Source organism: Lissotriton vulgaris, chromosome 2_1, assembly GCF_964263255.1.
Source record: "Lissotriton vulgaris chromosome 2_1, aLisVul1.2, whole genome shotgun sequence".
In the NCBI taxonomy this organism is placed as follows: Eukaryota; Metazoa; Chordata; class Amphibia; order Caudata; family Salamandridae; genus Lissotriton; species Lissotriton vulgaris.
This window is the reverse complement of record NC_141687.1, coordinates 404,476,516-404,502,414: the sequence shown is the minus strand read 5'-3', so window position 1 is coordinate 404,502,414 and position 25,899 is coordinate 404,476,516. Positions and strand designations below refer to the sequence as shown.

The 25,899-nt window shown below is 44.8% G+C and overlaps 1 protein-coding gene across 2 annotated transcripts in view; it reads right to left on the bottom strand.

Moving 5' to 3' along the window:
- The window catches only part of NBEAL1 (neurobeachin like 1), a 916,399-nt gene that overhangs the window by 284,526 nt on the left and 605,974 nt on the right, over positions 1–25,899 (bottom strand). For both annotated transcript variants that reach the window (XM_086955272.1, XM_086955273.1), the window contains 2 exons: positions 13,128–13,285; positions 11,923–12,047 (listed from right to left, as the gene is read on the bottom strand). In XM_086955272.1, the coding sequence (XP_086811398.1) occupies positions 11,923–12,047; positions 13,128–13,285 (283 nt within the window). The remainder of the gene's footprint in view (positions 1–11,922; positions 12,048–13,127; positions 13,286–25,899) is intronic.

Genomic DNA, 25,899 nt, shown 5'->3' with positions numbered 1-25,899 from the left:
ACGGCCACAGACTCTTATACTGAAAAAGAATATTGATAAAAGAGAGCAAAAGGTCCGCTTGTTGACTCATTGTAATACTGAATCCAACAAATTATGTTCTATTATTAACAGACATTGGCATCTGCTTAAAGCGGATAAAGATTTGTTGCCATATATTAGCGAGAGACCTTCAATTACCTTTAAGAAGGGCAAAACTCTGGCTAATGACTTGAGCCAGAGTTACCCGGTTAAAACTAAGAGTATTTGGCTACCGAGTAAGACAAAAGGGTTCCACAAATGTGGATGCTGTAACTCATGCAGATGGGCCAAGAAAAAAGTACAGAGTTTCAGTTATAATGGATCAGAGACATATCAGATTGACACCTTTATAAATTGTGAAACCACTTTTGTGGTATATGTAATAGCATGTACATGCGGATAAATCTATGTAGGCAGCACAATTAGAAGGTTGAGAGATAAAAAGATGGAGCACTTCCGAGCCTGGAAGAATGGAGACACGAGGTACCCCATTGCTGCACACTGCATACAAAATAGTGAGATGAAACGTGAACACCAATTTAGTTACCATGGAATTGAACAAGTGACACAGGACCCCAGGGGGGGAAATAGACGACTGAAACTCAGGCGTAAAGAAGTGATTTGGATTATGAAGCTTAAAGCGGTTGAAAGGGGCCTTAAAATTGATACTGAATATCATTTTTTTCTGGGACAAGAATGAGAGACATATGTTTCAACTAGTATGAGTACACAATTAAAGGTATTGGATGTGCCATGGGATATGTAGAAGATATATGTATACTATGTAAGAAGCTGGAAACTGATGTGGTGAGAGTATAAATCAGAGATGTAATGGATTGTGCGATATGGGTAGAGCACATATGCACGAAACCAGAACCCTGTCTTTTCGCATTGGATATTTAGTATATTACATTATGACTTGTATCAATATTGAAAAATAGGTACCAGGGTAATAGATTACCATTGGTAATAAGAATATGAATATAAATGACCAGGTCATGTATAAATGAATGTGTCCTTGAAATTTTGGGAATATACTAATAGAGAATTGTACTATGATTGTGACTCATGGAAAACCGGCATGCACAGGCACCCTTCAATTTCTCACTCTCCTTTTACCTAACGACTAATACGAATAACTATAGTCCTATATTTAGATCATTAGATTATGAGCAATTTGGATATGGGTGTATGTGCATTGTTCACCTTCTAATGAATGGTACATGTAACCTAATTATGGAAAATCTAGTAAGGGGCAGTAATGTAGGATGGAGACTGTGTAATATAGGCTAATGGTGGCAGAGATAGATAGTACTTGATCAGAAGCGCTGTTGGCATATACTAAAAATTGTGTGTACTATAAGACGAAGTATAGCGTTTCTGGCTGGTTAGAATATGAGGTGTGACAACAATTTCTGAAATTGAAGGCGTATGAGAATAGATAGGTTTCCTATAGGAATATTAGCTTATCTAGTATAAATACCGAAGAGGGACTTAAGTACTCTTAGATGTTACTTTTACGGAGACGTATTGACACACTACAATATGGCGCCCGTTATCCTCAGGGATAATTAGACATTACAAGATGGCGCGGACGTAGAACGCCGAACGGAGCAGTAAGGATAGTTGCTGCCCGGAGTCAGGTACGTGTAACAGAACGTATTCTATCAGATGCGATAACCTGATTAGTATTAGACATGCCCATCTTCATTATTGCCTTCTGATATTTAACTTTAGGGAATCGTTGATATAGCGGTGGAGGTCTGGAAGAACGTCCGAAGACAGATTTGGTGAGCATACGATATAGAGGCCTTTTGATATTGTTGGCAGTATAAACAAAGATTTCATAGATTTCTTTACTCTAGGTCATTACAGGGAGAACATTATTAATAGTATGGGAGGATAGGCCTCCACAATGAGGTTGGCTTTTGCCGATGGTGAGTGCTAGCAGCATCTATACGGTAATGAGTTAGTAAAGAGCAGACAAGGGCTTATACTATCTTACTGTTATTTTAGATAAGAGGAACGGAATATAACGACAGGTCGGGGTCCGAATAATCTTTAAAAAAGTAATAAGGTGAGCAGTGGGCCTAAGGGAAGGATTAGTTATTTACCTGTAATCCTAGTTCTCTTCCAGGGGTATCCTCATCAAAGTAATAAGCATGAGAGTATTCCCGCCCATGTGCGGGACCCCGGAAACACTATATTATATGTGCCCCAAATATATATAAACTCATATATATATATATATATATATATATATATATATATATATATATATATACACACATATATATGTAAAAATATGCAATAGCAGCCAAATAACATCAGAGCTGAAATATGCTGTGCAGAATTTCCACCATACATGAATAATATGCTTTAGAAACATGAGAAACAACACCATAGATTGTTTAGAAACTGCTTTAATGCTTAGAAATCAGTAGAAATTCCTATAACTCACTGAAAGCATAGAAAGCTCCTAGGCTGCATTGCAAATACACAGTCTAAAAAGACTGAAAAGCCAACCTGTAGCTGTATGTAATACAAAAAACTGACACCGTGCCTTTAAGGCACTCATGACCCCCAGTATCCCATCATGCCTCAGGGGTGACAGTTAGGTCAGTTGTTCTTTTCGGAGACTGAAAAAACCAAGCAATAAATAGGTTAACAATATCTCCTTATTAAAAAACGTCCTTTGCCCGGGGAGGAGGGAGGGTTGCTTATGGCTTTGATGAGGATACCCCTGGAAGAGAACCAGGATTACAGGTAAGTAACTAATCCTTCTCTTCCAGGGGATCCTCATCAATAGACATAAGCATTAGAATAGAATAGCGAGCCTCTCCTCATCCCTGCGGGCAAAGGAATAACAAGACAGTAATCTTATCAACAAGCCTGAGTAGACCATAGGCTACCCAAACAGATCTCTCAAGGAGGCTTGCCTAGACAGTAATGGCTCGTAAAGGTATGAACTGATTTCCATGTTGCAGCCTTGCATATTTCTGACATTGGAATGTCATGCAAGAAAGCCACTGTGGCCGCTTTCCCTCTGGTAGAATGTTCTTTGGGTGACACCAAAAAAAGGTTTGCCTGCAAGCTGATAGGCCAACTTAATGCTAAGACAATCCATCTGGAGATGGATCTCTTGGTCGCTGGAAAGCCTGTTCTCATTGAACCATAGTTCACAAACAGCTGATCCGTCTTCCCCTTGGTCTTTTCCAAATAGAACTTGAGCACTCTCTTAAGATCCAAGGAGTGCAGTGACCGCTCGGCTGGGGTCGCAGGATTTGGAAAAAACTAAGGGAGGGAAATGGACTGATTTATATGAAAATCAGAAACCACCTTAGGCAAGAAGGATGGATGAGCTCTCAGGACTACTCTATTGTGGTGGAAAACAGTATATGGTTCTTTCGCACCGAGCGCTTGTATTTCACTTACTCTGCGCGCTGACGTAATTGCCACTAAAAAGGCTGCTTTGCAAGAGAGAGGTTGCATAGAGGCCTTGTGGATGGGTTCGAAAGGAGGTGACATTATCCTGGATAGAACCAGGTTCAATTCCCAAGGAGGAGAAGGATTTCGCACAGGGGGATAGACTTTTTCAACCCCTGGAGGAAGTCCTTAACCACCGAAACCTGAAAAAAGGAAATCTGAGTAGGTGATTTCCTGTACGCCACTATGGCTGACAGATGCACTCTAATAGAAGCATATTTCAACCCAGAAGTTGCCAAGAAAAGGAGGTATGGAAGGATTACTTCTTCCTGCCCTTTAGTAGGATCTAGGTGACAATCCCTACACCATATGTAAAACCTTTTCCACTTGAACGCATAAGACGCTCTCGTGGAAGGTCTCTTAGCCTCTTTTAAAATGTTCATACATTCGGGAGGCAGGTTCAGGTGTCCATATTGCAGGATCTCAGGTGCCATGCTGTTACTTCAGTTATGGGAGGTTGGGATGCAGTATCCTCCCGTTCATCATGCTCAACAGGTCCGGCCTGCAAGGAAGTCGTATGTGTGGACACACAGACAGATGCAGAAGGTCCGGGTACCACCACTGCCGTGGCCAATCCAGAGCTATCAGGATCATCTCCATGTCCGACCTGACGAGCTTGGACACTACCTTCGGAATCAGAGCCAGGGGAGGAAACGCGTATGCAAATGTTCCCGACCAATTCATCAGGAGAGCATTCCCCTGCGTCCCTGGCCAGTGGAATCTGGACGCGAAGGCGTGGCATTTGCGTTTTCGTCTGCAAACAAGTCTATGGCTGGACGACCCCAACAACGAAAAAGCTCTTCTACCACTTTGTCGTTTAGCATTCAGTCTGGCTGATCTTCGAAGTGCCTGCTGAGTGCATCTGCTTTGATGTTTAACTCGCCTGGAAGGTGCACCGCCACCACTGAGAGGCCTCGAGAGAGAAGGCAGTGCCAGATGGTTTGAGCCTCCTGAGAGAGAGTGCGAGACCGGGTGCCTCCTTGCTTGTTCAGATAGAACATAGTGGTTGTATTGTCCGTCTGAACTAGGACTGAGTTGGACTCGAATGCTGGAAGAAAAGCTTTGAGAGCTAGATACACCGCTCTGAGTTCCAGCATGTTGATGTGGTACGTCTGCTCCTGCGCAGACCACTGACCCTGAATCTGAAGATGACCCATGTGCGCTCCCCAGCCTTGCAGAGAGGCGTCTGTCACTATGGACTGGGTTGGTAGAGGCTGGTGAAAAGGCACTCCCACCAGCACATTCTTCGGCCGAGTCCACCATATGATGGCATCCTTCGCTGCTTGGTGAAGGGTGATACGTTCCTCCCAGCGCCCAGTCGCTTGGTCCCACTGGTCTTCGAGAGATTGTTGTAGAGGCCGCATTCTCAGCCTGGCATTCGGGATGAGAAAAATGCAAGACGCCATGGAACCCAGCAGGGAGGCTACCTGTCTGACTGTTGGAAACCGAGACTCTAGTAGAATCCCACATTTCTGTCTCATGGAAAAAAGTCTCTCCTCCGAAGGAAACGCTTTTCCCAATTTTGTGTCCAGAACAGCGCCCAGGTAGTGGAAGGACTGAGTCGGCCGCTGGACTGACTTCTCCAGATTGACATGGAGACCAAGCTTGTGCAACTGGTGTAGGCAGAGTTGGAGATCGTGTGCTACCTGTACCGGAGATGGCCCTTTAGGAGCCAGTCGTCCAAGTACGGATAGATGAAGAGCCCCTTTTTGTGAAGAAAAGCCGCCACCACTGCCATGCATTTGGTGAAGACTCGTGGCGCAGACTTGAGTCCGAAGGGTAGCACCTTATACTGGTAGTGTTTGCTTCCTACGACAAACCTCAAGTACTTGCGATGCCGCAGAGCAATCGGAATGTGAAAGTATGCATCTTGCAGATCCACCGAACAAATTCAATCTCTGGCTTGAAGATGTGGGCATATTTGGTGAAGAGCTAACATGTAAAACTTTTCTCTGACAATGACCTTGTTTAGGAGACGAAGATCGAGTATGGGTCTGTACTTGTTCTCCTGATCTTTTTTGGGGACAAGAAAGTATCTGGAGTAGACTCCCTTTCCCCTTTGAGAGGGAGGCACTTCCTCTATAGCTCTTTTCTGTATAAGAATTTTTACTTCTCTCCGGAGCAAGCTTAGCTGGTAAGGGCAAGAGCTCTTTGGAGGAATGTTCTTTGGAAGCGCCCGGAAACGTAGCATGTATCCATTGCGCAGTATATTCAGCACCCACTGATCTTTTGTGATGCTGACTCTGCTAGGTGTTGTGACGCACTTCCTCCCACTGGAGTGGGCAACGGCACCAGAGGAAGCCTTTGCTCAGGCCTTTCCTCCTCTCGTGGTGGTAGAGGACTGCTGGTGACCTCCTCTACCTCTGCTGGATTTGCCTCGAAACTGGGATTTTCCCTGGTTCTTGTTTTGGGACCACTGAGGGGTTGAACTCTCTGTTGAGCCCCTTTTCCCTTGCTGGCCTTAAAACGGCGTTTGAATTCTTTTTTCTTCTCCAAACCCACCGCTTTCACCGTATCCAGCTCAGTCTTCATACGAGTCATCTCTTCGTCAGCATGTTGTCCAAAGAGAGAGGACCCCGAAAAAGGAAGATTTAGGATGCGTAGTTGAGCATCCGGCTTCAGCCCTGTGAGGCGCAACCAAGCTGGCCTCCTGGCACAAAGCCCATGTGAGTAGGAATGTGCCGCAAGCACTGCACCATCCGCCGCTGTGCTTATCAACTGGTTCGCCACCAGACATCCTTCCGTCATTGTTTCTTCGAAGTCCTTCTGGTCTTCTTTTGGTAGCTTGGACTTGAACCTTTCCATGGAGTCCCATAAAGCTCTATCGTATCTACCAAACAGCGCAGCCGCACTGGAGACCTTCAGCGTGGAGGCAGCTGAATTGCAAACCTTGCGACCCCACGAGTCCTGTGATTTGCTGTCCTTATCTGGTGGCACTGAAGAGGAAGCAGCAACAGCATGCGTCTTCCTTGCCGCTGCCACTATCACAGAGTCTGCTGGAGGGTCAGATTTTCTGTATGCGGGCCGGCACCGCTTTGATGGTTGCTGGAGTTAGGAAAACGTCCTTGACAGGATCCATAATCCCCGGGACTAAAGGCAGCAGTGGACGAGAGGCAGATTTTTGATGTAAAGTTTCAAAAATTACTGTCGTAGTCACCTGGGGGGCAGACATTTCAATGTTCAGCTTCTGAGCTCCTCTTTGTAGCACATCTAGGTAAGTGCCGATGTCATCCACTGGAGAGGATCTAGAAATAGGACTATCCACAAGCGTGGGAGAGTAACCCCTCTTGGAGGATCTGGTAGAAGAGGTAGATGAAGTAGATGGAGTTCTTCGTCGTCTACGGTGAGCACTGCGTCTCCTCTCACGTGATCTTCTTGGGTGCTCTTCTCTTCTAGGAGAACGAGATCTGATCTGTTCTTCTCTTCTGGGTGAACGAGATCTGACCGGATCTTCTCTTCTGGGAGATCGAGCTCTGGGAAAGCGGGATCTGGTCGGCCTTCTCACAGGTGATTTTTCAGCTTGGCGCCTGGAAGGACTGCGCCTGTCCACTTCCTCTACTAGCCTCTGGAGAGGAGATCTGTGTTGCGGACTGACATATTCGCGCATGCGTTTGGCTGCCCCCGAGTCTGGCCAATGATCCAATGACTTGTACCATCTCGGTGATAGTCTGACCTCTGCCGCTGAAGGATCTGGCTGACGCACAGGAGATCTGCGGACAGGACTTCTGGATCTTATGGATGCCGTTGAATTGCCAGAAGACCGAGAAGTGGAATGACGAGAAGCTGACTCCGTAAGCATGATCACAGAGTTCCTCGACTACGATCGAGCTCTTCCTGAATGTCTCTACGTCGAGCGTTCTGCTGTCGAGGGTCTTCCTCTCGACCTCGAATTCCTCTATGGAGTCGGCGGGGCCATCAGTCTCGACGTCGAATGTTTCGACGGTGAACGATGCGAGGATCTACGGTCTCTCGACGCCGAACGGCGATGACTAGCCGTCGACGGAGCCCTCTCCCTCGACGTCGAACGGCGATGACCAGCCGTTGATGGAGCCCTCTCCCTCGACGTCGAACGGCGAGGACTAGCCGTCGGCGGAGCCCTCTCTCTCGACGTCGAATGTCTGTGCGACGACAGGGGAGGGGTATTGGCCACCCTCGACGACGAGCGTCGATGAGACGTCGACGGAGACTGCCTCCTCGATGCCGATCGATGTTTGGTCGTCGACAGCGGAGGGGTCTTGGTCCTCGGCGCCGAACGTCGTTTCTTAGACGAAGGCGGAGGGGTCACACTTCTCAACGCCGGTCGTCGCCTTGATGACGACGGCGGAGGAGTGACCTCCCTCGACGCCGATCGTCGCCGGGTTGACGACGGCGGAGGGGCCTTGGATCTCGACGCCGACCGTCGCCTGGTTGACGGCGGCGGAGTCACATTTCTCAACACCGATCGTCGACCAGTTGATGGCGGCGGAGGAGTGATCTCCCTCAACGCCGATCGTCGCCGGGTTGAGGATGGCGGAGGGGATTTCGACGACGGAGCCGGATTCTTCGACGTCGTCGACGTACCTGGTCTTCTTTTCGACGGCAAGCCTGCCGTCGACGGTTGTTTTGAAGATAAATGACCCACCGGTGGTTCTTTCCTCAGCGCCGAGCCCGACGCTGAAGCTGAAGGGTGTGAAGACTTCTCTTTTGAAGATGTTAACCCTTTCGATGCTGATGACGAGCTCAGCTCGTCATCACCCACGGGTGTCGTGTGCTGATGACGAGCTGAGCTCGTCATGGTGCCACTAAAATGGCATTTTCCAGCACAGGGGGGGGGAAACGCCCAGCAGCCATGTGGTTAAGGTTTCCCTGTGGCATGACAAAGGGGAGAGAAAGGAACAAATGCTGTAACCCTTTAAAAAAAAAAAGAAATGACAACTGGAGACTAGAGACATTGAGGCAGCAGCCAAAAAAACTGCCCTTTAATTGTGCCCGGAGAAAAGCCTTGAGGGACTAGGATGAAAAAAAGTTACGAAACAACAGATAACTTTGCCTGTAGGAAGACTATCTGTTGACGGCTGCACCAAGCCACAAATTTGTCACAACAGCAATAGTGTAGAGTTTTGATCAAGGGTCGTCTGGCTGACGGACTTTCTGGTTTGAGTGAATACTGGGTCTATGGATGGACAATGGCATCTTGCGAGCTGAGGTGGACCAGGACAGTAGTCTGAAACAGAGTCCCAGTAAGTTAAAAGAAAAGAGGGATTCAGTGGACGTTGGCTCTGACTGAAGCCCTTCCATAAAAACGTCAGTCTGGTCCTCCACGGTCAAGGATTTTGGCTACTCTACACATAACCATGGCGTAAGAAGCACTTTCCTCTGTGCCAGCCCAGAGTATGAAAGGATGCCCATCTCAGGAGAAGTATCAAGGCCCCTGGTCTCCTGTAGATCGTCATAACAATTCTCCTCATAATATGGTTGGCAAAACTTGTCACTCCATCACAGTCATTGTCCAAATCTGTGCCGAATAAGGAACGGAATGGAAAGTGTGCGTGTGTTGCTGTGGAGCCAGATCAAGTGGAGGAAGCGGGGCTTCATAACGGCAAAGTATCCCCTCGGTTGAGGTTGGACCAGCGCTGACTCGGTGTCAGAAAGGACAATTGGAGCCTCATCTTCTGCCATACATGGAGTCAGCATCAGCGTTGAAGTGCCTGGAACCAGTTTGGACGTGGTGTTGGAGGCGGAGTTGAAATAAGAGCTGGAGGTAGTCCGTCAAGGGCATGGAGGTTCCAGCTAGGACCAAGGTTGAACCTTCCGGTGATAATCCAGGTAGAAGAATCTCTCGGTTTTGCGGGTCCCACAAGCGTGCCAGAGGGAGTCAGCAAGGATCCAAGGAGTCAGAGCATGGCCTCATGGAACTCTTCAATCTGTATAGGAGAGGTGGATGGCACCAGAAGCGCAGGTTGAGCTGGAACATTCTGCTTTATATAATAAACATCATTCATTTTGCCATGCCGAATCCCCAGTCAGGCCGCTATTGTTGTTTCCTTGTGATAGCTCTGTCGCCGAACAAACTAACAAAAAACAACATTTTGCACAGTGAACTTATCCCGTGTACAGAATGTTCAAGGTATTGTGATAATGTGCTTACAAAGTGGAAATGTAAGCAAAGCCATTTCAGAGAATATTATCCTGAATGCAAGCAAATGCCTGTCAAATGCGACCACATGCCAGGTGCAGAAGAAAGATATCTTATGACTGCAGCGCCATTATTGTGCATTTCGCAGTATTAATCCTTGTTCTAGGTGTTTTGATTCTATGGGTAAGTATTGCAGAGCGTGGTGCTACACTGTCCTGTTTCACTGCTATGTGAGGCAGATATTTAGGGGGTTCAATACCAGTATAGTGCGAACTGTACTTGAGCATATAAATATTAAAGTTCAGTAACTTCAACTCCTCTTTGATCATATGGTAGGGTAAAAAGCTCCGACTTCACTCTAGGCAATTTTCCAACTCATACTAGTGTAACCATAAAGGATCTTACAGATTTGAAAAAAAGTTGTAGTAGAATGATGGGCATGTTGGTAAATAGGTACATGAATTTGGGTAATATAATCATTTTTATTATTGCTACTCCACCCGCAAGGGAACGAGGGAGCCTAATCCATATCCCTAACTGCTCCTCCAATCGTGACATCGCTTCTCTGTAGTTTCTTTGAGGACTGTTTCCAGATTTCTATTGATCTAGATCCCAAGGGACTTAACAGAGTCCTCACACCATTTCAGGGGGCACTCAACTGGACATGATTTAGTGGGTGGGTGAGGAGGAAAATTAGGGATTTTCTCTAGTTGATTAGCAGCCAGGAATGCCCTCTCGTTCCTACGTATTCTCTAATAATAGGAGAAAGATTTTCTTCGGGTGTCTAATATACAATACCATGTCATCTGCATATATTGTGAGCTTACAGTCAGTAAAAATCTAGTGCAGATTCCAAATCGATCTAGCATAATATGCATGTGAGTGGTTGGAGTTTGAGTAAAAAGAAAAGGGGGCAATTTGTTCTGACATGTAACAATTCACCTGAATACAGACACTAGGGCAGGCATACAACAGTCTAATCCCGGGCTACTTGAAAACATTTTCCCAGGGGTCAAAAAATGTGGTCTATGATGTGCCTGAGGGCCGCACTGATGCCAGCAGGATGGTGGTCAGGCGAGGGGTTGGGGGGATTGGGCGTAAGATAGGTGTAGGCGAGGTGAAGGATATACATCTAGTGTTTGAATTGAACAATGTGAAACTTCAAAACCTGGGATGACTCTAGGCTTCCCCACTTTTCCAAATTGTGTGATGCTAAGCAATGTATTTAATTTCATGTTCTCTCCTTTTTCTTCATTATCACTTATAAGAGGACCTTGGAATATATGATTTTAGGGTGAGCGCTGTGCAAAACCTGCTACTGTGTTTGATTTAATAAACTATAATGCTGTTCATGTATAATAGGAACCCAGGCCACCAATAAAGTGTACATAACAAGTGACTTACATTTTTAGTTCACTTTTAGCATTGTTGTCAGACGTCAGGGGACAAATTGTTATTCCTGTTTGAAAACTATCACTTTTAAATTAATACTTCTCAGTACACTGATATAATGAATTGTACTAAGGTGAAAAGGTTCTGCATCTTAATTAATTACACTTTTTGAATTTTGAAGAGACTCACAATTTTACACTTTTGCTGCAAGATGTCTTTAAAAATTAAGGTGTTTCTTAAGTTCAGCGCAGGACTCCCTAGTTACTTCCTTTAACACCAATTAATCTTGAAATAAATGATTACCTTTCAATTTAATATATTTTTATTGTTAGTGCTAAATTCAGTAAACAGAAGCCTAGTGCTCCTGTTTACCAGGGGGCTGCATGTAAATGTCACAGGAGCCCCATGCCCCACCCGGCCGTACTTTAAGTATTCATGGTCGACCACAACTTAAAAAGGAATTCGGCATGCCCATTTCTATAACTTTGCCAAGCAACAGCTTCTTTGCTATTAGTCTGTAATTACTAGGATCTTGAGGCTGCAAGTTGTCCTGGGAAACCTCCCGTTGATAAGGAGTTGTTGATCAGTTTTCTGTTGTTGATAGGAAGCTGTTCTTGATCGTGAATAAGAACATATAATGTACTGGTTAACAAAATGAATATTCTGCTATAGCAATAAATATAAAAGACAAGATGATGTACAAAACATCTTAATAGACTGAAATCTGAAGCTTAGCAAACAGGCAATCACTATTTTGCATTAGTTTCCACGATGAGATCCTCAGAACAGAAAATTGTGTACAATTATGATAGAAGGAAATATCTTGATTGTTATTTGGATTTAAGAACTGGAACCAGAAGCTCTATTAATATTACCCAACCTGGCCACAGACCATCCTCTGTAACACTTACCCAAATTGTCCCTTAATGCACTGGCAGCTGCATGAGAGTCAAAGTGATAATTCTGCACCAGCTTCAGCCTCATGCGTGAGTAGTTCTCAGCGTTGGAAAGTTTCCATCGAACTGAAGTCTTTTTCCTGAAAGAAGCAATACGTGAATGCATGCTTGTATAATCATTTGAAAATAGTTAAAATGATATGCTATACGTGCAGACTGTGTGGACACGCAGATTTTTTCACAGTGGTAACTCCACTTGATTCAACACACCACTAAAAAGAGCTCACCTTACTGTTGTCACTCTGAGAAAGGGAAAAATGACAAATGAGAGTGTATTGGAATTCCTGGTACTGTGACTTAAAGACATCAGAAAGCACCCACAAACACTTGCTCTGCACCCTCATCAATTCAGGTAGTTCAAGCATTCAAAGGATACATGAGAAGAAGATCCACTAAACAGCAGCCAATACATGGAACCGAAGGCACCAATGGCCATCTTATCAAAAACATATCTCTGTGAAAGGGTACCACACATCCATACCGGTCACTCACTGATACACAACAAATTGTGAGCTGTGTACTTCATTTTAACAGGATTGCACTTGCAAAAAAGGTGGAATCTAAAAGAACCAATTTCCTATAGGAACTGCAGCAGCCCTGTTGACCGAGAAACCTATGAAACAACCCGGTCTTGCATGCAAGAACAGTAGCTGTTTGTGAAGGTTATACTCTGTGCCTGCTTAACTCGGCTAAATTCCGCAGAGAGATTGGTGCACATTAGTAAGCTGAAAGCAGACCTGCAAATGTTAAGGACTGTGCAAGGAAACTGCAAGAAAAGAAGAGAAGGACCTCTGCAAAATGATGCAGGGTACGTAAACCCTAAGAACAAAGCAAAGAGATTCAGGAGATACAGTTTTGGGAAGGAGTGCAATTAGGGTGAATCAGATAAATAATTATGCATCCTAAATGCACTAATTTGAACATCAATAATACATAAAGATTTAGTAGGAAATCCCTCTAAATTTGAAGCCACAGATTTTTCTATGATCTTGTATATGACAATTTATTTACCTGTTTTTCAGTTCAGTGACTTAACATTAGGTAAAAGAGCGGGAGCAAGGCTTTTTCTTTGCAGAAACTCTAAACACTATAAGGTTGGCCACCAAATTAAGTTAAGTTTTAGAGAATGGTAACACACAGATACAAACTATGCTGCTAACCTGTCAGCCCAAGGGCCCCGCTCACAAGTCAGGTAGCGCTGTGCAGATTTCCATTGCCTCAAAGTAGCGATATATTGGCTGTTGACTTGTTTCAACATGTTATTGTACCGTAAATTCTCTTGCCGTGACTTGCGGTTAAATGGTTCTACAAAAAACTCCTGAAAAAGGTGAGATAGATGTAAATAATTTAATTTCAAGGACCTTTTCATTTTCTTTTATGACTTAAATTTCACAGTAGGTTTTAGAACAAAGAGATAGGCATAAATGGTACAAATTATATCAAATATAATTAAGCATGCACTTGAAAGAAGACAGAGGAAACGTAAATTCATTAGGCCGGATCTTTTTTCGGAAATGTTGACAGGCAGTGTAACCTCTGACATTCAATCTTTTCAAGAGCTCTTGAGAAAGTAACTCGAAAATTTTACGAAATGAGCTGCAGGCAACAATGCAAAAAGCACACATTAATCAACCTTCATCCCATGTAAAGAAAACCCTGGCATAATGGAGTGAGAAGAAAATCAATCGCACTTTTGAGAAAGCACGGCATTAGGATATACAATGATGGAAAAGCATTGCCAATCAGTCCCAAATTACTCCAAGGCATGAAGAAAAAGAACAAATTCTGTCAAAGAAGATAACACACAGGAATGGGGAAGTTAAAGAAAGCACATCTGACCTGCAACACTTTCACAACATGCTAGAGCTAGATTTAAGATTATGAACACTCTCAAAATGATTTGAGATTTAAGCTGTGTCATCAGGACAATAATAAGGTTTTTGATGGCACAATCTCAAGGGCCAAAGTGGTCTCTTTCTAAATGTCGGAAACCTGCAATTGAGTAGAAACCTCATGACTGGTCCAGCATGAAATGAAAAGAGTAGTTCTTAATTTCTATACTGCGTAGTGATCTACATGGAAACTATATGGAAACTGGTAATGTCAACAATGGGCTAAAAAATGAAAAAGATTGTTGAAAAAGTCCACTGTATGTCAACCACAACCACTCATCCCATGAATGAAAGTAGGAGCACATTATGTTCACTGAGCAGCATGCCTTTTCAACCACAGTAAACATAAGTTTGGTAGTGCAAAATGGAACTCCCCATGGGTTTGGTGGCAGAACAAGATGCTTCAGCCTGCAGAGCAAGGTTGTTGTCAGAGACAAAATAGTTTAATACAAAGGGAGTTCCGAGTAAGCTCTAGAATTAGATGTGTTTTGACGTAAATAATTAATTTACTCTCTTAATTTCTATGCAGGTAAGTACTTAATCAATAATAACTCAATCGGAATGAAAAAAGACAGAGTCCGTGGTGTTAGAGTTTCTAAGGGTTTTATTCCTCATAAAAGGAATGGTCGTGACCAGGATATCATGTTCTGACCACCACAGGGGTGTCAGAAGGGATAGAGCAAACTTTATTGACATTACATAGCTTATATACTTAATCCACATCATAAGTAATAATGCAAGAGGCGTAACAGCTGAGAGAAGACAAGATAACAGTATACACGTGGTACTAGTACGTAATCAAGAGGCGTGAACTAGAGGCGTGTTCTAGAAACGTCACTGATAGGTGACGCAAGTGGGTGGCACCAAGGGGTGGTGCTAACAGAATTGTTGCAATGTCAGCAGAAATCGGAAGCTTGGATGCGCGCGCAGCTGCATGACGTGTGATTGACGGGGTGCAGGGGACTTGACATTTACACTGACGGAAAGAGACAGAAGTCTGGCATGTCAGATCAACTTGTACCTTTATCATATCTGATATCTGATGTTTAGGAACCATACTATCTGGGCGGAAAGGTCTCTAGGGCAGAAGCTATGTTATGCTAACTTGGGATGCGTGTATAAGCGCCTAAGTGTCTGCATGAGAAGTGTGGGGGCACGGGGCCTTCCATGGAAGCATGGTAACAGAGGCTATGAATTACTTGCATTGAGACAGGTCGGCCCTTTGGCTCTGCAGCTGGAGAGGATGTTTACTGGAGCTAGTAGGCAGGAATGCATTCTCGAGGAGCGGAACAGATAACTCGAAGGTTATAGTCAGTCTTGGCAGAAAGCAGGCTGAGCTGAGCGCGAGGGGCCGCGCTGAAAGTAAGTCAGGGTTCAAGGGTACAGAGGTAGCCTGAGCAGAGGCTGTCAGAGTCAGGAGCCAGGAAAGAGGCTCGATGGCAGAAATTCAGGGCCTACTCGGCCAGAGCAGGAAAACGCGTAAAGTGTACTACAAAAAGACGGTGGCATAGCATACCTAGGAACGGACTATATAATCCATTCAGGGTGGATCTGAAAGAGGACAAGTTAACGTTGGACGCAAATGTATTTGCGTCTTCATAGCTGGTACAGGAGGGAAGTTACATGCACTTTAAGCTGGTACATGGAGTCGGTGGGGTACGCGCTAGGGAACATAACATGACCAAAAATTTATATTTCCTCATTCCCTCCTTGTTCCCTACGGACCCTTCATGATATATCGATCCTCATAAATCGATCAGATTGTTCTTGTAACATCATTTGTTCTTCTTTCTTTCGTTTACGTTTTGAGAGAAAACTGGAATGTTCAATACATGACGTGGCACACAGTCCACAAATCGCTGGCCCACACTGCAGGCACAGGCAGCAACTGAATACTAGGACTAGGCCAATGCCTAGGAAGGATAGGATCTTCCATCCCCAAGCTGTTAACGTTGTCCAGAACCAACCGGACCAAGTCCAGGTGCCTGGATTCTGATGTATCTGATTTGCAATTTTATGGAGACGGGTGATAGCTTGATATACAGATGGTGCGTTTTGTGGTATGAAAACACAACAACTTGACCCGATGACCTTACAGGCTCCACCTCTATCTGCCAAGATGACGTCAATAACAAGACGATTCTGAAGGACAACAACCCGCATGGCGGACTGCTCTTCTGTTAAGTTACCTAAGGCGGAGGCAGTTTCATTCACTACTGCTTCAAGTGTTCTAGTTAATCTGCGTATTAATTTACTATTCTGGACAGGTCCTAAGAAGAAAAAGAATCCTTTATTAAAGTCGGTGTACTGTTCCCATGCCGTTTCTGTGTAGTCGACAAGTGGAATATCTCTTCTGAGTCTGTTCTTTACTAGATTGGTATTTCTATGGTAATCAGGTGGAGCTAGGAAAACGGGTGGCAGAAGGAATGCAATGTAACAGGTACCATCCCAATCTGGAGGTAGACGTATGTAGGCGGTATGGCCACAAACAAAGTAAGAATGACTAGTAGTTTTAAAGGACGATTTTCCATGATCACTGAATTCGACCACAGTAGTGCATTTACTATGACCTAAGTGTACTGAACCTTTCTTCTTGATACATAATTCACCAGTGACTGGCAATACTGACATAATGGGTAGAACTGGTGCAGCTTCAGATTCAACAGTGAGAATCATAAGGCTAATTGTATAATTACCTAATCCATACACTTCATTTTCTAGATCAGTTCCTATTCTAGTGGGGAGTCCCTCCTTATCTGGGTAACAGACGTCTAGCAGGACTAAGTTCAGATTTCCCCAAACCCAGCCCCCATCGAAAACAGCAATATCAGGATCTAAGGAATTAATTATCTTAAACCATGCTCCGCAGGAGCCATTGTGAGTGAATGGGTACGGAAAGAGGGGCAGAGCTCCCTTGTAATTCTGGTAGGGAGGGAGTCGGCCACATATCCAGCAATTTGTAGCATTGTTAGTTTGATGAGAATGATGTAGCATACTAATGAATGTATTGTTGCGCAGCGCAAGTCTGTAGGAAAGCTCGTGTGGAGGTAACTCACTAAAAGTGTGTTCAGCAGATACATTGTAAGCAGATTGTTCACGCTTGAAAATAGGGTAATAGATAGGCAAAACGATGCTGACAACAATAATTAAAATACTCAGAATAAACATGATTAATAGTGTCACTATACAGTGACTACGAAGTGATTTACAGTATGTACGTTTCTTTGCTTCTCTCTCTCTCTCTCTATCTCGATCTAGGGGATACATGTCAGAAACTATTTAACCGATTCACCTAGGGGAGGACTTAAACAATTAAACTGTCTGACTTGCTAGATCGTAATTTCATGCGATAACTTTCTTGAGGAGTTTTTTCTCGTTCAGATTCTGTAAAGTCTTTTTGTTCGACACAGTCTTTGGTGGGGGTGGACGAGTCTCGATCAGGTTTCAGTCCAGAGAATTTTTTTATATGACTCGTGTGAACCCACCCCTTTCTTCCTTCGATTTTCACGGCCGTCCTTGTTGTGAGAAGAACGGTCTTCGGGGACTTCCAGCGGGGCTCCAGCGGACTCTTTCTGTCGAAGTTGCGAACGAGCACAATATCGCCAGGACGGACGTCATGCGGCTTTACATCAGTGTTGTCAGGGAAGGCTGCGGCAACCTGTGAACGACATGATTGGAGTGCAGACATCAAGGAGGCAAGGTAATCTGTCAACATATTACAATCAACATCAGTAATCTTTTTCGGAATGGGCGTCCCCCACATGTTCGGTGGTCTGCCAAAGACCACCTCGTACGGGGATAGCCCTGATCTCGAATGGGCGACCATTCTCATGTAGAATAGTGCCACTGGCAGGGCGACTATCCAGTCGACCCCTTTCTCCTGACATATTTTGGCAAGGCGGATCTTTAGTGTCTGGTTATGCCTCTCTACAAGGCCTGCGGCTTCGGGATGTCGGACACAATGGAACTTCCACTGGTATCCTAGTAATAAGGAAACTTCTTTCATTAAGGCAGATGAGAATGGCTGACCGTTATCTGAGTACACGACACGAGGCAAGCCGTATCGTGGGAAGAATTCACGAACCAGCTGCTTGGCAGTGGTCGGAGCAGTGTAATCTGGGACTGGGTATGCTTCGGTCCAGCGGGACAGAGCACAGACAACTACGAGAACATATTTAAATCCTCGACAACGGTCCATCTGGATATAATCCATCTGGAGGACTTCAAAAGGGTGATCGGGAGGATGAAATCCACCTTGCTCTACAGGGACGCTTTTACCTGGATTGAACTGACAACAGATCATGCAAGTACGCACTTTCTGTTTCGCTGCTGCTCGTAAGTGTTTATTATTCCAAAGATTTTGTAAACTGTCTAACATCGCTTTCTCTCCTAGGTGGGCTGGGCTATGTGCTGTATTTATCATGACTTGAACCATAGAGTCAGGGAGAAACCATGTAGATTTTCCCTTCGTCATCCAACCTTGATCTGTCTGGATCCCTCCTAGTTCAATCCATTTCTTTATTTCTTCTGGAGTAGCGTGTGTCTGAATGTCGATAACATCTAGTGCGGGATCCCTGACGGTCATGCAATTTGTCGGTCCTATTGTCTTTGTCGTATCAGTTGTCTGAGTGTGAGTCAGTGCTGTATGTTTTGCTGTCTGATCTGCCAGGTCGTTACCCTGGGAAACAGAATCTGTGACTTTAGTATGTGCTTTACACTTCATGACGGATATGGCTGAAGGCAGATGTATTGCTTCTAACAGTGCTTGAATGAGGGGACCGTGTTGAATCTTGGCACCATGAGAGGTCAAGAAACCTCGTTCTTGCCACAGCATGCCGAAGTCGTGTACAACTCCGAACGCATAACGGGAATCAGTGTATATGTTGACATTTCTGTTCTTGGCTAGAATACAGGCTCGGGTCAGAGCGATGAGCTCTGCCGCTTGAGCAGACAGTGTATCAATACGATGTGTGTCTTTAACTTCAGTTTCAGTGGTCACGGCATACGCGGCCACTAACTCTCCTGTACTTGTTCTCATACATGAACCATCCACATAAAGTGTCAGGTCTGCATTTGTCAATGGAACATCTGTTAAATCTCGTCGGGGCTTTGTTACTGCATTAATGATCTCTATGCAATCATGCGGAGCTGGATCTGTCATAACTGTAGGTAACAGTGTTGCTGGGTTCAGGATACTGCAGCGTCTGATTTCTATGTGTGGCTGGAATAGTGTCAATTCGTAACCTGTCAGTCGTGCTATAGTCAAGTGTTGAGTTTGGGTTCTGTTTAAAAGAACCTCTACAGAATGTGGGACTTGTACTGTTAACTGATGACCTAAAACAATTGAATCGCTCTGTCTGATTGCTAACGCTGTTGCTGCTACTGACTTTAAGCACGCAGGGAGTGCCTGGGCTACTGAATCCAATGTACTTGAAAAATAAGCGCAAGGCTTATGTGAACCTGCTTGATCTTGAGTGAGGACAGACAATGCTGTACCGTCACGTTCTGTAACAAAAAGTGTAAACGGTTTGCTGTAACATGGTGTCGCTAAAACTGGTGCTTGGCATAATGCTGTCTTTAATTCCTCAAAGGCTTGTGTGTGTTCCTGAGTCCAAGGGAGGACAGTCGAAGTCGCTGCCTCCTGTGTCGTTAACTGGATGAGTGGTTTAGCTAGAAATGCATATTGAGGAATCCATTGTCTGCAGTACGAGGTGAGGCCTATGAAGGCCCGCACTTCCTTTTGTGTCTGGGGTCTTGGCATATTTACAATTAACTGAATGCGATCGGGAGTGAGCTGTCTCCCCACTTTGGACAGCAAGTGACCCAAGTACACAACTTGCTGAACACAGAATTGTAGCTTCGAAGGAGACCTTGTGTCCCTTGTCGGCCAGGAAATGTAAAACTGTCAATGATGCTTGTTCACATTCGGGCTCACTTCGTGCGGTGATCAGTAGATCATCGACGTATTGCAGTAAAGCGGTGTTAACTGGCATTTGAATACAATCTAATTGTCTTTTCAGTGCTTGACTATAGATGCTGGGGCTTTCTGTGAATCCTTGAGGTGCGCGGGAAAATTTGAAACTTCGTCCATTTAAACTGAATCCGAAGAGATATTGGCTCTCCGGATCAATAGGTACACTGAAGAAAGCGTTCTTGAGGTCAATTATGGTAAAGAACGTTGCTTCTGAATCAATAGCAGTCAATAGGGAAGAGATATCGGGGACCACAGGGTACTGTGGTACAATGCATTTGTTCAGTTCTCGAAGATCAATCACCAGCCGATATACTGGCGGTGCATTGGGGTCTGTACGTTTAAGAATTGGAATGATAGGTGAATTACAGATATTGGAGTCGGTCTCTACGACCACTCCCTGGGCAATGAGCTCTTCAATGATTTTCAGTAAAGCCACTACAGCATCGGGTGGTAACTTGTATTGTCTGATTCTGGGTAGAACAACTCCTGTCTTGAGTGTAACACGGTATGGAGTGATATGCATACAACCTACATCAGCTGGGCCTTTTGCCCATAAGTGATCTGGTACATTTTTCAATCTGACATCAAAATCTCGTAAAACATAATGACCCTTGAAATCCCGTAGAAAGAGTCTAACTCCCTCCGGGGAACAGCATATTATGGCTCCTAGAGCCTTCAGTGTTTTAATTCCTAACAGATTTTCTGGACATGATTTCGTAAGTACCAAATCTGTAACTCGTGATAATGGACCCACGGCCAACGGTACTGGTTCTGATACTTCATTTACAATAGGCTGTCCTGAAAAACCAAGGGAAACATTCTGTGAGCCTGAGAGGGGTGCCCCTGGGACTTCATTATGACTGATAGTGGTGCGGCTTGCCCCTGTGTCAATTAAAAACTTTCTGTCTTTTCCCAATACGTGACTGTGTACATAAGGACCTTCTTGATCTACAGGAATTTCAATAAGAGGCAAACCACCTTCCCTCTCTAGGCTGTTTCATGTATATCGGGGGTAATCTGGATATGCAGATTGGGCATACTGGTACATATGTTGTGAAACTTGCTGAGTCGCGGCAATGGGCTGTGGCTGTGGTACTGCTACTGTCTGTGCTGTATGAGATGGAGCATGCATAGGCTGTGTATTCTGCATTGGCTGTACATTTTGTGAGGTCGGTTGCTGAACCTGATCTTGTCTAGGCGGATGCGGTCTTTCTTTAGTTTTACCTGTCGAGATGTTATGTTTCAGGACTGGGCATTCATGTACATAATGACCTGGCTGTTTACAGTAATTACATGTCCCCTTAACGGGAGCTGTAGTATGACTTGTCTGGGTCCCACCTTTTCTCTGACCGTCGGCTGGGACCGTCTGAGCTACTAACATTTTCATCTTTGTGTCTTTCATACGTTTCTGTTCCTGATCTTGTTCTTCCCTAATTCTGTTCTGGTGATATTGTAACATTTGTAACATCTGGGATGGCGTATTTGCCTGCCAAGTACTTTCAACCTTGTACACTCTATTTTTAACTAATGGTAGGGAATTCTCGACTAGTTTTGATACAAAAAGGTGTGGATATGACTCGCTACTTGGTTGTAGGCCACTATTTATAATGAAACATTTCTCGAATCTTGAATAGAAGTCACTAGTATCTTCATCATGTTTCTGTTTACAGGACGAGATGGCGTCCCAATCTTCCTTTCTAGTTGTCAATAATCTTGGCAAAACCTGTACTATTAATCCGGGCAATGCTTTAGTCCTATCCCCAAGGCCTACTCCTGGGATTCGTTTGCTTTCTTCGTCTTCTATTTCTGCCCATGCTATCTTTGCCTCCCCCACCTCCCAATCTTTTTCCTTTAATTTCTCGTAAATGCCCGTGGGCAGCAGTACTTTTAACATTTTCATAATATCATCATACGTATAATCCCCCATTAACAACATGTCTTTGAGCTCTCTGTGAAAACCTGCAGGGTCTTTATCGTGACACGGGACTAATTTCTTCATTTCTAACAGTTCTAACTTAGTCAGTGGTGTGTGAACATATACACGCTTCAAGACTTGATCCGCACCCATAACTGGGTGTACTTCTCGTAAGGGGTTCTGACTTTCAATGCCACTCAGGCATTGCATGTGATACGTTTTTCTTTCTGGAGGTGGGGCGGGAACATATTCGGAACTTATGAAGGTGTTATATTTATGTCGTTGTTCTAGAATTATTTGTATTAACTTGGTACTGAAACCTCTCCATCTATCCATGAGTAGGGCTTCTAATGTTTCGTGTAAGGGACCTGGGTCGGAATGATGGTTTCTGTACTTGATGAGGAGGTGCTGAATCATGTATACACCTGCTATTTTCTGCTCGTCTGGGGAAAGGTTCAAGAATGTCTGCGCTAATGTATCATCATGATATATGTCTGGATTTTCAGCCCATAACACGGCTGACCGGGCTAGTTCCTGTTCATCCATAGTATTGAGTACATGGTACCCCATTCGGTCTCGAAGCCTTTTATCAGTTTCCTGGAACTGATGTTCAGAAGAATTCGGGTTTGTTAAAGCAGAGAGAAAAACTCTCTTGTTTTCCGGACGGATGCCTTTCCTAAGGTAGTTTCCCTTACCTACATATGCTATAGTATCTGTAGTCCTTCTTTGTTCTGCAAGGTCTTCTTCCTCCTCGGAGGAAGCTTTGTCATTCCCTTTCTGGTGTGCCGTTATCACTGCCCTTCTAATTTTCTGGTACATACTGGCTATGCAAGCCCCCCTGTCATGTTTTCCTTCGGCTATATTTTGACCCCACTTGGTTAGTGCATCTAATTCACTTTGATCTGTCTCGGGCCTGTCTCGTTCTCTTATTAGACAATTTATGAAAAATCGTAATATCTGTGCTTGAATGTCAACTTTCTGTTTATCCATGGCATCCTTGATACTGTCAGGGTCTTTCCCTGTCTGAACAAACTCATATATTCTATCGAGGCGCTCCTTCATTCCTACATAGCATAACAAGATATCAGTGGCAGATCTTAACCGTAGTGATGCCAATATCATTAGATCGTTTTTTCCGGGTACTGGATCATATCTACAAACTGACATGTTTTCCTTTAATGCGTCAAGGCGGGGGGACTGGAACGTGAAAGGATTCTGCGTGTCCCTTAAATTGAATCTGTGTGTTAATGGCGGGGTCCGAGGACCCGCAGTCGCACCTCCTGAGGCGGACGCTTGGGCATTATCTCTCTGCGGAGTCTGGATCTGAACTTGAATTTGTCGTTTAGTAGGATCAGGTAGGACTTGTTTCGGTAGGTCAATCTTGGGTGCGGGAAGTGGCGGAGCTGGCGGAACAGGGGAGGTCTGTCGCGGTACTGGCGGAACATGATCTGGGGGCGTAGTGCCACCCCCATCCCTGTCAGTAGGCAGGGCACGAACAGGCAGATTGGTGTAAGCTGGTGCTACATCCTCTAGATAAGCATTTAAGAATATGTCTTTAGTAGTCTTATGCATTACTTTAGTTGGAACTAATGGTGGCGGTAAGTTTTTCGGTATTTCTGATAGGCCTTCAGATGTGCCCTCGGCCGCGAGATACATTCCGTTTACAAGATTGTTTCGGGCACGGTCTATTTGTTCTGTTTTTACTCGGATCCCTTCAATAACTAATTCATTCTCTTGGGCCTTTTCTGATTCTTTAAGTCTGTCTTCTCTACGGAGTGCTTTCTCAGCACGCTTATGTGATTCCTTACGCCAGAATTCTATGGCGTCTTTCTGGGATTGTCTAGCTTTCTTTTTCCATAATGCTTCTTCTACCTTCATGATGCACTCGGCATCCCATGTTCCGGTAACAGGCCATCTGTGTCTTTCGTCTAGGTGCTTGGTGTAATCGGCCCATAAATCTAGATATAATATGGCATCTATGCCATGTTTGTTGTACATAAAGTTACCTGGAGTGTCCCTAGGGGGAATAGGAATTTCTTCCTCCAGTATCCCTTTCCTAGTTCCTATCTGCTTTAACTTGCTGAAAAACGGCATTTTGCTTACTTATTACTGAATGCTCAATCCTTATTCCTTAATACTCTTGACAGCTAGTTTATACGAGAAACACAATAATACACTTTTAAACAGTCACATTCATACCACGACATTAATCACATAAGAACATTGAAGACATAGATGACTACCCCCCTATACTGGATGTACTGCTCAACAGTACAGATACACTGGTGTAACAGTGCAAAAATTCGGAATACTAGATATACTGCTAAACAGTACAGATACACTGCCTAAAAACAGTGCAGACCGGACTTGCGTACCCAAACCCGTCTAGATACGACCCAGCAATGGTACTCACCGGGAAGCACGGAAACAGAAGGCCTCGGAAAACTCGACTGGACTCGACTCGGTACTTCGGAAAACTTCGGAGAACTTCGGAAAACCTCGGAAAACTTCGGAAACCTGGTGGGCCTCTTGACACCTCGGACCTTGCTTCTTTCGGCTAGGCTCTGGTCGGGATCCTCCGCACTCCTCACCGCCTCGTCTGGGCACTGATCGCAGTCTTCGTCACCTCCGTGGGTCAGAGGGAGATGCAGGAAATCCTGCCAGTACGCGTAGGTTCCTTCTAACTGATGGCAGGGGACAGAGCTTGCAATGCGCCAACCGGCGCGTGAGGTGGGGGAGGGGTCCCTGTTCGGGCGCCAAAATGACGTAAATAATTAATTTACTCTCTTAATTTCTATGCAGGTAAGTACTTAATCAATAATAACTCAATCGGAATGAAAAAAGACAGAGTCCGTGGTGTTAGAGTTTCTAAGGGTTTTATTCCTCATAAAAGGAATGGTCGTGACCAGGATATCATGTTCTGACCACCACAGGGGTGTCAGAAGGGATAGAGCAAACTTTATTGACATTACATAGCTTATATACTTAATCCACATCATAAGTAATAATGCAAGAGGCGTAACAGCTGAGAGAAGACAAGATAACAGTATACACGTGGTACTAGTACGTAATCAAGAGGCGTGAACTAGAGGCGTGTTCTAGAAACGTCACTGATAGGTGACGCAAGTGGGTGGCACCAAGGGGTGGTGCTAACAGAATTGTTGCAATGTCAGCAGAAATCGGAAGCTTGGATGCGCGCGCAGCTGCATGACGTGTGATTGACGGGGTGCAGGGGACTTGACATTTACACTGACGGAAAGAGACAGAAGTCTGGCATGTCAGATCAACTTGTACCTTTATCATATCTGATATCTGATGTTTAGGAACCATACTATCTGGGCGGAAAGGTCTCTAGGGCAGAAGCTATGTTATGCTAACTTGGGATGCGTGTATAAGCGCCTAAGTGTCTGCATGAGAAGTGTGGGGGCACGGGGCCTTCCATGGAAGCATGGTAACAGAGGCTATGAATTACTTGCATTGAGACAGGTCGGCCCTTTGGCTCTGCAGCTGGAGAGGATGTTTACTGGAGCTAGTAGGCAGGAATGCATTCTCGAGGAGCGGAACAGATAACTCGAAGGTTATAGTCAGTCTTGGCAGAAAGCAGGCTGAGCTGAGCGCGAGGGGCCGCGCTGAAAGTAAGTCAGGGTTCACGGGTACAGAGGTAGCCTGAGCAGAGGCTGTCAGAGTCAGGAGCCAGGAAAGAGGCTCGATGGCAGAAATTCAGGGCCTACTCGGCCAGAGCAGGAAAACGCGTAAAGTGTACTACAAAAAGACGGTGGCATAGCATACCTAGGAACGGACTATATAATCCATTCAGGGTGGATCTGAAAGAGGACAAGTTAACGTTGGACGCAAATGTATTTGCGTCTTCATAGCTGGTACAGGAGGGAAGTTACATGCACTTTAAGCTGGTACATGGAGTCGGTGGGGTACGCGCTAGGGAACATAACATGACCAAAAATTTATATTTCCTCAGTTTAACAAGCCAATCTCTTGAACACAAACAGAAAAGTGGAAGGCATCACTCTTCGCTATTGAGTCTCTAGTTAGCAGAGGAATGCACCCTGTTCAAATGGGGACCACAATCCGAGTCAGGGTAAGCTAGATACACACTAAAACAGTCGTCACTGCATCGATTTTGCTGGTTCTGC